Genomic DNA, 13,314 nt, shown 5'->3' on the forward strand with positions numbered 1-13,314 from the left:
CTGCAAGGAAATGCAGTTACCCAGTCAATCCTTTTGTATTAAAAATATTCAGATTTAATTTCTTTTTACTTTGTGTAAATAAAATGCTTTTCCCAGCAGCTTTTTCCATATGCATAATCTTTTAAACTATAAATCACTTTTATTACATTTCAAGTAAAAAATAAAAAATAGAATAAGCATTGTTTTTGAGGGGACATCAGAAGTGGAAAATGCTGGCACAAAAACACTCTTCAGTGCCCGAAAACCATAAAGCTGTACCCCACCCAATTTCTGCAGCAGATATCTTTAAGAAAAAAAAGTTCATGGCTTTCTAAAAGATAGAATCCTGGTTAAGCAGGTTATACAATTTAGTGTTTTCCATAGTAAGTCAGAAAGGCCAAGAAGTATTCAATATAATCTAAGGAAGTTCCTATGGTTTCCTCATGTACATCTCTAGGGATAGTTTTGATTGTATGTAATATAGATGGTTAGTTATCTAAAGTCTCCACTATCAAATTTCAGTGCCCATACACATTCTGTTCCAGTTATCAATACCTGCCACTGTGTATTAACAAAAACATAGCACTTATTGTTTGATAGGAACAAACCAAAAGGAACGAGGAAATAATAGCCTGAACCCCAATATTATTTTATTTGCCGTACAGAAAACATGACAAAGAAATCAACCACAACTATTTTAAGACAAATTATCTTAATAATCAAATCAGCAATTTACAGTTATGTGTAATACAGATTACAATAACATTCATTAAAAACCAAGTAAAAATATTATTTGTAGCAAATTAAGATGGTTTCTTAAATCTACCTAATTGGGAAAGAGGATTCCCACAAAAGCTTTAATTGGTGAACTCAATGTAGCTGTTCTTTCTAAACTTTAGGATTCAGATTAATGCAAAAAACCTCCCTTATTTTAATTTTAATGTACATCTTTTTTTTTACATAATTTCAATCATTTGGTCATATTTAACATTTTCTTAAATATATATTGTATTTGTTTGACATATCTATAGGATAGAAAAAGCACAATCATTTGGAAAATGCATCAGTGAATGTTTTTCCTGCTGCAAACATAAGCTTGGTTGGTTTGTTAAAAGCTGCATTTTGCTTTGAATTGCAATACTTATTACGTTTTCTAGTTTTAAGCAAAAATACGAGGCCATGTCCCTCTTTGGTGCTCCAAAGAGTGTTGCAAATGGGAAATTTATTCCAGCTTCTTTTCCACTGTGTCTTTCTGTTTCTTCTTTTTCTCTTGGTAAGAACTGTACTGCGAATCAGTTCCGAAGAGTTTATCCCACCATGTAAAGGTTGAAGAGTAATTTCCAATGAAGTTCATATGATGGAAGTCATGAAAGCGAGAGCCAGCATAAAAGGGCAGGAAATGTAAAGGATTCAGAGGAATATCATAGCCACTGAAAGGAAAAATAATGGAATGCACAGACTGTTAGACTTACAACATGCAGAAAAAAACTTCTCAACCCTGGGAAGAGATAAGTAACATACTAAGACAAGTTTCTACATGGTGATTATTCCATAAACATACACAACCTAGTCAAGCATGAGTTTTTCATATTTTTCATTTTCTCCCATAGTATCTGCCAGCCAATCCGATCTGGCAGGATCGGTGCACTTTGAGTTCCATTGATTCAACGATCACATCTATAAACATCCCAGAAGAATGCCTTTCTCTGTATCAACAATTGCCCTCTGGAATGTGGTTCCTCACAAGATTTGAATGGCCCAGCCAACTGATGTTTTGAAGGGCTCTTAAAATCTTTGTCCAGGCCTTTGGTGAGTGTAACTCAAGCCCCTTTTTCTTTGTTCCCATCAGCAAGCACCTGGGCAGCAGTCTCTCAATGGGCAGCAGGGTGCTTGCTGGCTGCCTGAAAAAAGCCTAGAAAGTAGTGGATTGTGATTTCACTGAACTAGCGCTGCATAAAAACCTTGGTTTATGTAGGAAGAACCTGGCTATAGAAAAATACATACATACATACCTACATACACTGCTCAAAAAAAATAAAGGGAACACAAGCAGAAGACATCCGAGATCTGAATGAATGAAATAGCCTTATTAAATACTTTGTTACATATAGTAGTTTTGTGTTCCCTTTAGTTGTTTGAGCAGTGTATAAACTACTGTATGTAAAGAACAAAGTATTTAATAAGGCTATTTCATTCATTCAGATCTTGGATGTCTTCTGCTTGTGTTCCCTTTAGTTTTTGAGCAATATATATATATATACATACATATATATATATATATATATATATATATATGTTTTCTCAGGTTTTCGCGGGTGTTTGTATGTAGGTCTTTGGTTATTCGGGTCTTCTCCCACGTAAAATTGGAAGTGTCTTGGCGACGTTTCGACGAAGTCTCATTCGTCATCTTCAGGCTGGTGTTCTCGGCTTCGTGCTTCCAGGAGCAATGTGAGATCGCAGCTGTTTCTTCCTTTTAACTGCTAGTGGAGGTGTGAGCTGATTGGGTGGGAACTTGGCTGTGTTCTGATTGGGTGGAGGTGTGTTCTGATTGGTTAGGGGCTTGGCTGTGCTCTGATTGGCTGGGGTTGTGTTCTGTTTGGGTGGGGGCTTGGTTGTGCTCAGCTTAGTCTGAGTTGCAGGGGGATTTGAGCTGGTGAGCTGCGTTGTTGTTGTTTGGCTTCGTGTTTGTGGCCGTGCGAGCTCTTCATGGTGGGTGTCAGTCTGCTTCATGTATGGATTGGAGGGGTTTAAAGTGGCTAATGATGCAGCTGCAGTCTGGCTTTTGGTCCTTGGTCATGGCTCATTATCAGTGTGGGTTTGAGTCTGCTTTCTGCGTGGATGTGTGGTGGTGACATCAGGTGTGGCACTCGTGAGTGTGGGTCTGGTGTCATTCGTCGTGTTAGGGACTCGTTTGTCAATAAGGGCGGGTTTCCAAATGGCTGGTAGGCGGGAGGTATCGTCTCGTTTGTTCATGCTGTGTGGGCGTTTTTCTATCTCAATGGCTTCTCTGATTATTCTGTTGTTAAAGTGTTCAGTTTTGGCGATAGTTCTAGTCTTTTTAAAGTCAATATCATGTCCTGTGGCTTTAAGGTGTTGGACCAGGGAAGAAGTTGGTTCCTCTTTTCTGACTGAGTTCTTGTGTTCTTCTATGCGTGCACTTATTCGTCTGTTGGTTTGTCCGATGTATGTGGTGGGGCAGGCGGTGCATGGGATTTCATATACTCCTTGATTTTCTAACTCAATTTTGTCTTTGGGGTTCCTTAGGATGGTGGATATTTTTCGGTTTGTGCAGAATGCTGTCTTGATGTTATGTTTGTGGAGGATTTTGCTTATTCTGTCTGTGGTGCCTTTTATGTATGGGAGGAGGGCCTTGCCGTTTTCTTGTTCTCTGTCTTGGATTTTAGTGGGGGTTTCTTTTTGGATTAGGTTGGTGATCTTATTTCTTTGGAATCCATTGGATGTGAGTACGTTAGTGAGGGTGTGTAGTTCGGTTTTTAGGTGTTGTTCGTCAGCTAAGCGTTTTGTTCTGGAAATGAGTGTCTTGGCTACAGAGTTGATCTGGGCAGGGTGGTGGTGTGAGAGTGCGTGCAGATAGCGGTTTGTGTGTGTTTTCTTCTGGTATATAGTGTGTCCTAGGGAGCCATTGGATTTTCTGTAGACTAAGACATCCAGGAAGGGAAGTTGGTTGTTCACTTCTGTTTCCATGGTGAACTGTATTTTGGGGTGTAGGCTGTTGAGGTGTGTGAGGAAGTTGTCCAGTTTTTCTTTCCCATGTGGCCAGATTATGAAGGTGTCGTCCACATATCTGAGCCAGAGTTTGGGTTTGTGATCGGATTTTTCTAGAGCTTGGGTTTCAAAGTATTCCATATAGAGGTTGGCAATGACAGGTGAGAGGGGTGATCCCATGGGTGCTCCTTCTGTTTGTTTGTATTTCTGTCCATTATAGATGAAGTATGTGTTGGATAGGCAGTGGTTGGTCAGATCTAAGATGTGCTTGGGGGGGTTATATTTGTTTTGGATAACTGTCAAGGCTTCTTTGATTGGTACTTGGGTGAAGAGGGATATGACATCAAAGCTCACGAGTAGGTCACTGGGCTGTAAGTTTTGTTGCTTTATGATGTCTATGAACTGGAATGAGTTTTTTACGTATGAGGTGATGGATTCTGCATAGGGCTGCAGTTGTTTGGCGAGAAATATATATATATATACACACACACACACACACACACACACACACATACATACATATATATAACACACACATATATATATACATATATACATACATACATACATACATACATATATATATATTAGACGCAATTCTATTTCAGATGGTGTTTTTCCATGCAGCTTCAGTTCATCTATAGTAGATAGAATAGCCAAGCAGATGTTTTTGATGTTTAATAGCCATGACTTGATTTATTCAGTACTGTTGACAATGACAAGCAGTAGTGGTAATAGTGAATCTCCTTGAATTCTCTTTTGATATTAACATCTCCCGGGCTATCACCACTGACCAGCAACTATGTCTTCCATTGTGCATCTTTACACAAAACCTCTAATGTTTGTACTGACTCCTGTTATTTCTAGGCACCTGATTTTTCTTGTCCTTTTCTGTTTTTATTACAAGTTCTTTCATTTCATCTTATATTTTATTCTAATCCACTTTCTTTATCCAGGCTCCATTCTTGTATTTCTTTATATTAAAAAATGCATCTTTCATACTACTTTCTCTTATGATCTATCATTTGTTGTTTATATCTTATGATTTATGATCTATGACATCACTTTGTCATTTGTATGTACAACGAGACCTTATGCACTGGATACAAATTCCTTGTATGTCCAATCACACTTGACCGATAAAGAATTCTATTCTATTCCATTCCATGTTGTCCCATAGCTGCACCCAGAACTACACTGTTTCTTTATCAGGTATTGATGGGTTCACTGCAGTCATTCCATTGATGGGTTGTACAAACGTTTCTGATTTGATTGAAATTGGAGATTCTGCCTATAGTGTGCAATTTGAGCTTCATATTTGCTGATCTTCTTGGCTATAGCCGTTATTTGATACTTTATTATTTCCAGTGCTTCTTTAACCTTCCTTGTTTCTAGATGATATCTCTTGATCAGATTTTTTAGTTTTCTAATTCTTCAGGTTTATTTTTCTTTCATCTGTTCAATATTCTATTTAACTAGTGAAAACATTTTTGCCCAAACAATATCTGAAGAATTTAGAAGCTTGTCATGGGGAAGTTATTGACAACTTTTTCAAATAGTTGTTTAAATAATTCTAAAATTTCTGAATCTGAACACAAAGAATCATAAATAAGTAACAGAAGATTACCTGTGAACATCAATGGTCTCTATCAAACGACAAACCATCCATGCCCATAGCAAAATTAGGTGATTACAGAAGACAATTATCCCAATGAAGAATCCAGTTCCAAGGATTAGAGTTTCTAAAGGATGTGCATATTCAGCTTGCATCCCAAATGGTGCCTGAAGAAAAGTATACAGAAAAGGTTTGTGCACGTGTATCCATACTGAAGGAAAAATTCATATATATGCTTCAATATGACTGTTTCAGGAGATTATCTTCCTTCATGTGCTAACCTTGAACTCACACAGTTTCAGGAAATGTAAGACTGAATAAATAGAACACATTTCTAAATGTAATAATATTTGCTACTGCTAACTCCAGACAGCTCCTTAAAACAGTAGGGGCTGTATAATTGTGAATACTGTATGATTTAAAGATAAGATTCTATCCATCAGTAAAATTGTGTATTCAGTGAAGTTTTCCTCAACATTTTAAAAAGATCATGCTAAAGAGGTTGCTTGAAATTTTCATATTATTTTAGAAACAGAAATTAGTTATTCAAATAAAACTGACAAATGTACAAATGTTTTGCAAAAAATATTGTTGGTTTACTGCAATGTTTAAAACTCTTAACCTCTTGTAAGCCTTTCTGGCCTCATACGATAGGAAGAACTTTAAGTAAAGATATCATATAGACAAATAATAAACCCTAGGTTTTGTCTCCCTATTTCTAAAAATAATAACTAACACATGTCCATTGCATGAAATTTTAAAGTTGCAATCATATACCAAAACAAGTTCCGGTGAGTTGCATGGAGTATTCTTATTGGTAAGCGCATATACAACTTAATTATGTAAACCAAAAACTTAAGAAATTACATACAAGAAATTCATGATGTACTTTGTGGATGTATTTATAAATTCTCTTATGATGAAGTAGTCGATGTAAGAAATAATGCCAGGTATCTTCAATCACAGCACATCCAAAACATTGAGCAAGTATCACAAACCTTTAAAAGAAAAATTAACTTTTGAGATATGTATTTGTCAATCTATCCAATGACCAATGCTAGAAACCTGACATAACATACACAAAAATTTTAATAAAATATTTTTCCTTCTTGGAGCAACAAGCACAGCAAAATAAATTGTTTTTTGAGAAAGACAGGAAACAGTAATTACATATGATGTAGTTTATATTATATTTAAAATAAAATAGCACTTAGGCTTCAAATTTCATCTTGAATAAAGATATCCAGGTATTACCTATTATATTTGTATTTGTTTTGTAGAATGAATAAGTGATAAAATTTGAAGAATGTATAGAGATTAACAGACAATTAGGAATAACAGACACTGCCTCCCCCAGCACCCGTAGGGGTGTGTGTGTGTGTGTGTGTGTGTGTGTGTGTGTGTGTGTGTGTGTATTCCAGCATACCTCTGGAATGCCTCGAGTAATTTCAACCAAACTTGGTCCCAGATGGCTTACCCTCTGGAAATAAATACTGGGGGTGGAGGGGGGCAACCCTGGTGTGTGTCTGTGTGTGTATGTTCCAGCATAATTCTGGAACGCCTGGGTCATTAGGAGAGCAAGTGTGGTGTCCTAGAGTGGCAATTGTCTGTGATGTCAGTTCCTTCGCAGCTTCCTCTAGAAAGCCAGCTGTGACATTCGCCCTCCAGTGGACCAATGGGGAAGTGCATGATGGATTTGGGGCAAAGTGCCAGGATCATAGACAGGGCAGGAAAGAGGAGTGCATGGGAGGGGGAAGGGAGAGCGCAGGGATGATGGGCATGGGAGTAGGGGGAAGAAAGGCATTTCTCTCATGTAATGTAAGAATATAAGAACCAGGCTTTTGTTTGTTTTACCACACATCTGTTGCATTTATTCCTAGTCATAATGAAAACTTTTGGGAAGCTGACTGAAAGCAAAATTCTTTATTTAAATGGATGATTTTATTTATTTATTTGTTCAACTAGTATGCCGCCTTTCTCTGAAGACTCAATGATGAATTTAGATTTAGTACAGAAGGTATTGTTCATTTGATTTTAAAGCTTATATTTTTTTAAAAAAAAGAATTAACAACTCTTTATTCATGTTTATATTGTGCTTACTGTAGAAGCTTTCAGTTTTAAAAAGCATAATGTCCATCTGTATTAACAATTGTGTTGACAGTCTGTGCTTATTTTCAATTGCCTTAAAAACATTTTCAATCCCTCAGAAGCCTCTGACAACCTTCCTTCCTTCCTTCCCCCCATCTGCCCCTTTCATCTAAGACACAGCATTCTCTAGTTTTTAATAAATTTGAAATTACTGAACCAAAGATTCAAAAACATTTTTGGTCGAACTTCTAGAAATTTCTCCCAAATCCAGTCCTTTATCAGCATATCAGCATATATTTTTAATGTGTGGAAATATGTATTTTTATCAAACAAATAATGACAAATAATTGAATATTACTTACCATCTTGGCATCTTTTCCCAGTTATAAGGAATATTGAAATATTCTGTGAAATAATAGGTACCACATATGAGAGGCAGCTGAATAAAAAAGTGATTGAACATAAGTTGTTTGAAACATTTCCATTGTCCTGTCCATGTTTCTGGTTTATCCTATAACAGCGGCAAATAAACAAAAATAATTAAATAGTGCATATAGCAAACTGATTACATTTTTCCTACAGGCTCTCTTCCAAACAATAATAATGCTAACATAAAACATATCACAACATATTCTGGACTTCTGTTGCAATATCTCCTACAGTACATGTAAAGATTTGAGATTATACAATTTTGTCCTTGCTCTCTACCCCACATGCCCATTTATTCCAATTACTGAGATAGGAAAATTACTGTCCATTCATAGTGATTCTCTTAATTAAGAATACAATCTTAGGCAAGTTTACTTACAAACGTAAGTGTCATTATGTTCAATGGTATTTTCTCCATAAGTATGGATAGGACTGCAGCAAAGTAAGCTGCTTAACTTGAGTTCAAATATTACACTGCAAAATGTGTATTCTTGAAATGAGGTGATTTGAATATGAACCATCTGATTTTTTAAAAAAATAGAGAACTGTTCTCCGATTATTTTTAATTTTGATTTTATTTGTCCTGCACTGAGATTAATAAGTTCAGGTAAGATTTCTTCTGATGTACTTTAGTCAATACAAATATTAGTGAAGATTCAATAAATAATTCACACATTATATAAGTTATAAATCAACTACTTTAAGGTTAAAGTTCTGCTTTAAATAAAGTTTTCTGTAGGCAAGAGTTATGTATATGGCTGCTGGTTAAAGGACGACCCGTAATTTCATGATATTTCATGAATTTCATAAAGACTTTAGTCTTCTCCCATCAAATAATTTGAAGACACATTAACAAACAGGTTTTTCAAGTGATTAGCTCCAAGCCTGACAGAAAAGCTCTTTCATCATCTCATGATTCTTTTTGAAGTAATATTTTCACAATTTGTTGAGTGTAAATACTGAAGCTTAGCATTTATTGCATCTCAGCATATCTTTGAATAGATCTTTGTAGTTAAGAGTAGCCAAATAATACCCCAGTAGGCAGGGTAGATAAAAATCAATGATTTTTTTTAAAAAAAATCAAAAAAATCAGATTTTTTTTATTTAAATCGGATTTTTTTTATTTTTATCGAATTTATTTTAATAAAAAACTTTTGGGGTAAAAATCTATCGTAAGATAGTTTTCTATTTAAGATACATAAATAATTTAGTTTATTCAGCATGAAATGGAGCTTAGTTATGTAGCATGAGGCTGTATATTCATATGCAACACTGGGACTATCGGTGAGTCAACAGTGGGTCAAAGGAGTAGCAGAGATGACAGTTGCTCTTTTAAAATTATGATTTAAATCGAGTTGATTTAAATCAAGCCTTTTTACTAGTGATTTAAATCATGATTTAAATTGTGATTTAAATCAACTCGATTTAAATCAAATCCACCCTGCCAGTAGGTAAATTTAATTTAATGTAATCATCAGAGTTTCAAGTCCTTTTTATTCATTTCTTTCAATACTACCAGATAGAACTGAAATTTGATACCAATTTTTTGCAAAAGAGCCAATAGACACAAATTTCACATTAGGGCACCTCACAATAAGGACAAAGAAGTATCAGATCATTTTAACCTCCCAGGACACTCAACAACCACAAAGGCTTTTAACATACTATAAATGTAATTATATGTAATTTTAAATTGTAATTTATTTTATATGTAGTTTGCATCTGTGTAACAATCTTTCCTCTCCCTTCATTCTCCCTCATTCCAATTCAAATCCTAAATGTAGTCACTCTGGGCATTTAAAGAAATGAACTTCAATGACATTTGAAATTTAATGACACAAAAACAGCTATCAGAAAGTTTCTGATATTTCACTAACAAAGTTAGTGTGTTAACAAAGGTTAAAACTGGCACAGGAACAGATATTTTTTCTAACCAAATGCAAACAACATATCATTCCTAAAGGAATGAAATAACCTACAGTCTGAATAACAGAATAGAATAACAGAGTTAGAAGGGACCTTGGAGGTCTTTTAGCCAAGCCCCTGCTCAAGCTGGAGGCCCTATACCACTTCAGACAAATGGTTGTCCAATCTCTTCTTAAAAACTTCCAGTGTTGCAGCATTTACAACTTCTGGAGGCAAGTTGCTCCACAGGTTAATTGTTCTCACTGTTAGGAAATTTCTCCTTAGTTCTAGCCAGGCTCTACACAAAACCACATTTGTTCTGATCCACTTAACAGAAATGCTAACTGGTGGAATTAAACCAAGCATTCAGGAGACGAAACTATCCATAGAACAATGGATCGTTTAGAAGAAAGCAATAGGGCCAGATCAATTCCTGGGGAGCAGCTAGTAAAAGATAGGCATCAGAAACAGAACAACATAACACTACCTAGTCATTTACAGCTCACAGTTCAAACTACTGAAACACATTATTAATAAGCTACAGCTAGACAAAGACACTGCATTATCTCAGACAATTGGGTGGCAGGCCCATACTTGCATATAGCCACCCAATCTAAACAAATTCTCCAATCAACAGTATCAATAAGAAAAAAATGCTAATATGGAACCAAATCCTACAATAAACTCATGTCTATTTTGCTCCATCATCATCACAAGCCACACACACAATTAGAGGTGCCTTCACATGGTCTTTCTCTAATGTGATTCATGCCACCATCTACCAGGAATTTCCCTTTGGATTTTTCCATAGGACAAATGGAACAAACTTTGCACAAAACAATCAATGAACACATTTGACACCAGAACTCAAAACAAGAAAAAAAAAATGATTCCAACTTTTTGGACATTTTATGGTATATCTCAAAGTGCCAGTTTTGGAAAAACAGGACTTTAACTCCACCACTGAATGAAAGGTTGCTGAACTTGCATGTTATTTATTTATTTTTATCCCCCCTTTTTACAAGTGGCTGAAGACAAAACATACTTAAAATTCCTTCCTCCTATTCTCTCCACAACCCTGGCAGATGGTTGGGTTGAGAGAGAATGACAGTTCCAAAGTCACTCAGATGGATGGAGTGACATATCTCCCAAAAGTTTTAGCAATCTCAGAACATCTCAACAAACATAATGTTTTTAACATAATACAAATTCTAACTGATATAATAATAATCTATTTTACACTGCATTTCCCTAACCAATGGTCTTGCCCTCCTTACTCCATTCTCACCCCAATTTAAATCCTACATTAGTATGATAAAGTGAGTTGCATATCCTAAACATTTATACATTTTAATAGCAATTCTTAGCTATATAAAGTGCTACCAAACTCCTGCTAATGTTTTAGCACTATAGATTAACATTGTGTTCTCTTTCCTTTAAAAATTCCATCTTACCTGCTGTATTTTATATTTTTGCATATAAGGTATAAACTGAAATACAAATCCAGGTAAGCATATTAAAAAATAGGAAAGTTCATGAGCAAGAAGTGAACCCCAAGTTGCAATCTGGAATTTAGTGTAGTTGTCCAGCATAGAGGTCCAAGCATTTTTAAGTGGCTGTTGTAGTGGATTCTCAGGCAGCAAAGAGTCAATGTATTCTATAGCAAGGTAGGTGGAATGCAGTATCTCAGAACTATTGTTATTTGCCATCGTTCAGTTCTGGCACATCACACTGACAGTTTCTTAACAAAGTTTCTATGAATCTGTAAAATGTCAAATTGAGAGAACTCGATAAATGGTAAGACTTAAACAGCAGTGCAATATTAATATTTTTATTCTATATTACAGCACACACTACACAAGCAAGTTTGCGATTGCTAGAACTTAAATTTGCAGTTACATTTTGAGAGCATTTCATCTAGAGTCCATGTAAACATTCCACAAAAAATGAGATTCATAATTGTCCCCATTCTGAGCATATGGATATGATTTACATTTTGACTATGGTCTCATATCAGGCGTCTGTAAAAACACACATGTAGAACCCAAAAGGTTTTAGATGAGTAATTGTAATGGATTTCTAGATACAGATGGATGTAATTTGATGATGGCTTCACATGAATCCATGATAAAAGTAGTTAGCTGCCTCAGAAATCTGAGTTTATTAAAATTTAAAATATTAAAATACAAATACAGATACATCTGTAACTAAAATACATCCATTATATTTGTACAATTCAACATCGTTCTAACAGTACACAAATCTTAACTCTAAATTGTGTTTACATATATTTGATCAAGAAGGAATATCTGTGAATATTATGAATGGAGTTAAGATTTGTGTAATTTATGTAATTTAATATAATCACCAGTAAAGGCATTTTGCATGAGAGAGATAATATGGGGCAGCTGATTTATTCTACCTGTTGCTTTCCAGAAGTATTGTGATGCAGTTCTAATTGCTAACTGCTACAACTAAAAAGAACATCGTGTTGGGGCAATGTTTGTCTAGAATATTTGATACGAAACCATTTTAAGCCATTCATTAACCCTGATCTGCACTGGACCTTTGTGAAAACATCATGGGGGGGGGGGGGGGGACAGATACATTGCCTTGAGTGCCTTGGAGAAAAGTCCAGGACCAAGTTATTTTTATTCAGATGTTTCCTTCTTTGGCAACCATTATGAGTAAATGTATCATCTGTTGGAGAAGTACCTTTCAATGATCCCCTCATCTGCAAGAAACAAATCTCCCTCCCTAATTCAGAAATCTGCTTTGTTTCTGACGGAGATGCATTAGAAATTACTTAAAACGATCACGCATCGCAGCTAAGCGATATCCACCCCTCCCTCCCCCGCAAACACACCCACTTATAAAAGGGGAAAGAAGCGAAACACACACAAATAAACATGCGGAGGGGATCTGTCATTCTTTGGGGATGTTTAATAGGCTAACATACTGAAAGGCAATGAGTTCACTTCGGGAAAGTGCCTCTTCCTGCATTTCCACCCTCCGCATGATGAGACCAGTTCATTGCGCTGCAGAAAGGCCGGAAAGGCACAGGTCCACACAACCACACAGTCACACTCGAGCGATGGCTCCGGTTCGCTTACCTGGCGCAGCTCTCTCCGCAAAGCTCCGGTGGAGGGAAGGGGAAAAAAGGCAAATTCGTCCTCAGCGCGAGCTCTTCAGAAAGAAGCTCCCCGGGAATAGCTGTGAAGGCTTGCGCTGCTCCGATTGGCTAAAGCGCGAGATGTCGTCACGATCAGGCGTGCGCTCGCTCGACAACACACGGAGGCCGCGGATTATAATTGGAGGAAGGAATGGAGTGAGGATGGGTAGATTTCTTGGGGCAACCTATAGTGGACATCGCTTCACCAATGAGGATAGGCGGGATACTGTAGCAGGGGTGGTTACCACGGAAACTGCAAGAGTTTCCTGGCTCTGTTGTGTTTTCTTTAAATGAAAACGTTATTTGATAGAACCCGGTTAAGGAATGCAGGTTTTCAAGCCAAACCTGTCAAGGCTTTCATTGACATAGATGCAGTAAAAATGAATAGCTTAAGATACCT

The 13,314-nt window shown here is 36.3% G+C and overlaps 1 protein-coding gene across 1 annotated transcript; it reads right to left on the reverse strand.

The window, feature by feature from the left end:
* Positions 1-624: 624 nt before the first annotated feature.
* Positions 625-12,943, reverse strand: MSMO1 (methylsterol monooxygenase 1). The gene is made up of 6 exons (XM_070948553.1): positions 12,856-12,943; positions 11,197-11,504; positions 7,771-7,919; positions 6,192-6,318; positions 5,333-5,487; positions 625-1,409 (listed from the first exon to the last, which is right to left on the reverse strand). The coding sequence occupies exons 2-6, from the start codon at positions 11,449-11,451 to the stop codon at positions 1,202-1,204; spliced, it is 894 nt and encodes a 297-aa protein (XP_070804654.1). The 5' UTR covers positions 11,452-11,504; positions 12,856-12,943; the 3' UTR covers positions 625-1,201.
* Between the last annotated feature and the right edge of the window lie 371 nt (positions 12,944-13,314).

The sequence above is a fragment of the Pituophis catenifer genome, unplaced genomic scaffold (assembly GCF_029215685.1).
Source record: "Pituophis catenifer annectens isolate HBS135680 unplaced genomic scaffold, rPitCat1.0.hap2 SCAF_8, whole genome shotgun sequence".
Classification (NCBI taxonomy): Eukaryota; Metazoa; Chordata; class Lepidosauria; order Squamata; family Colubridae; genus Pituophis; species Pituophis catenifer.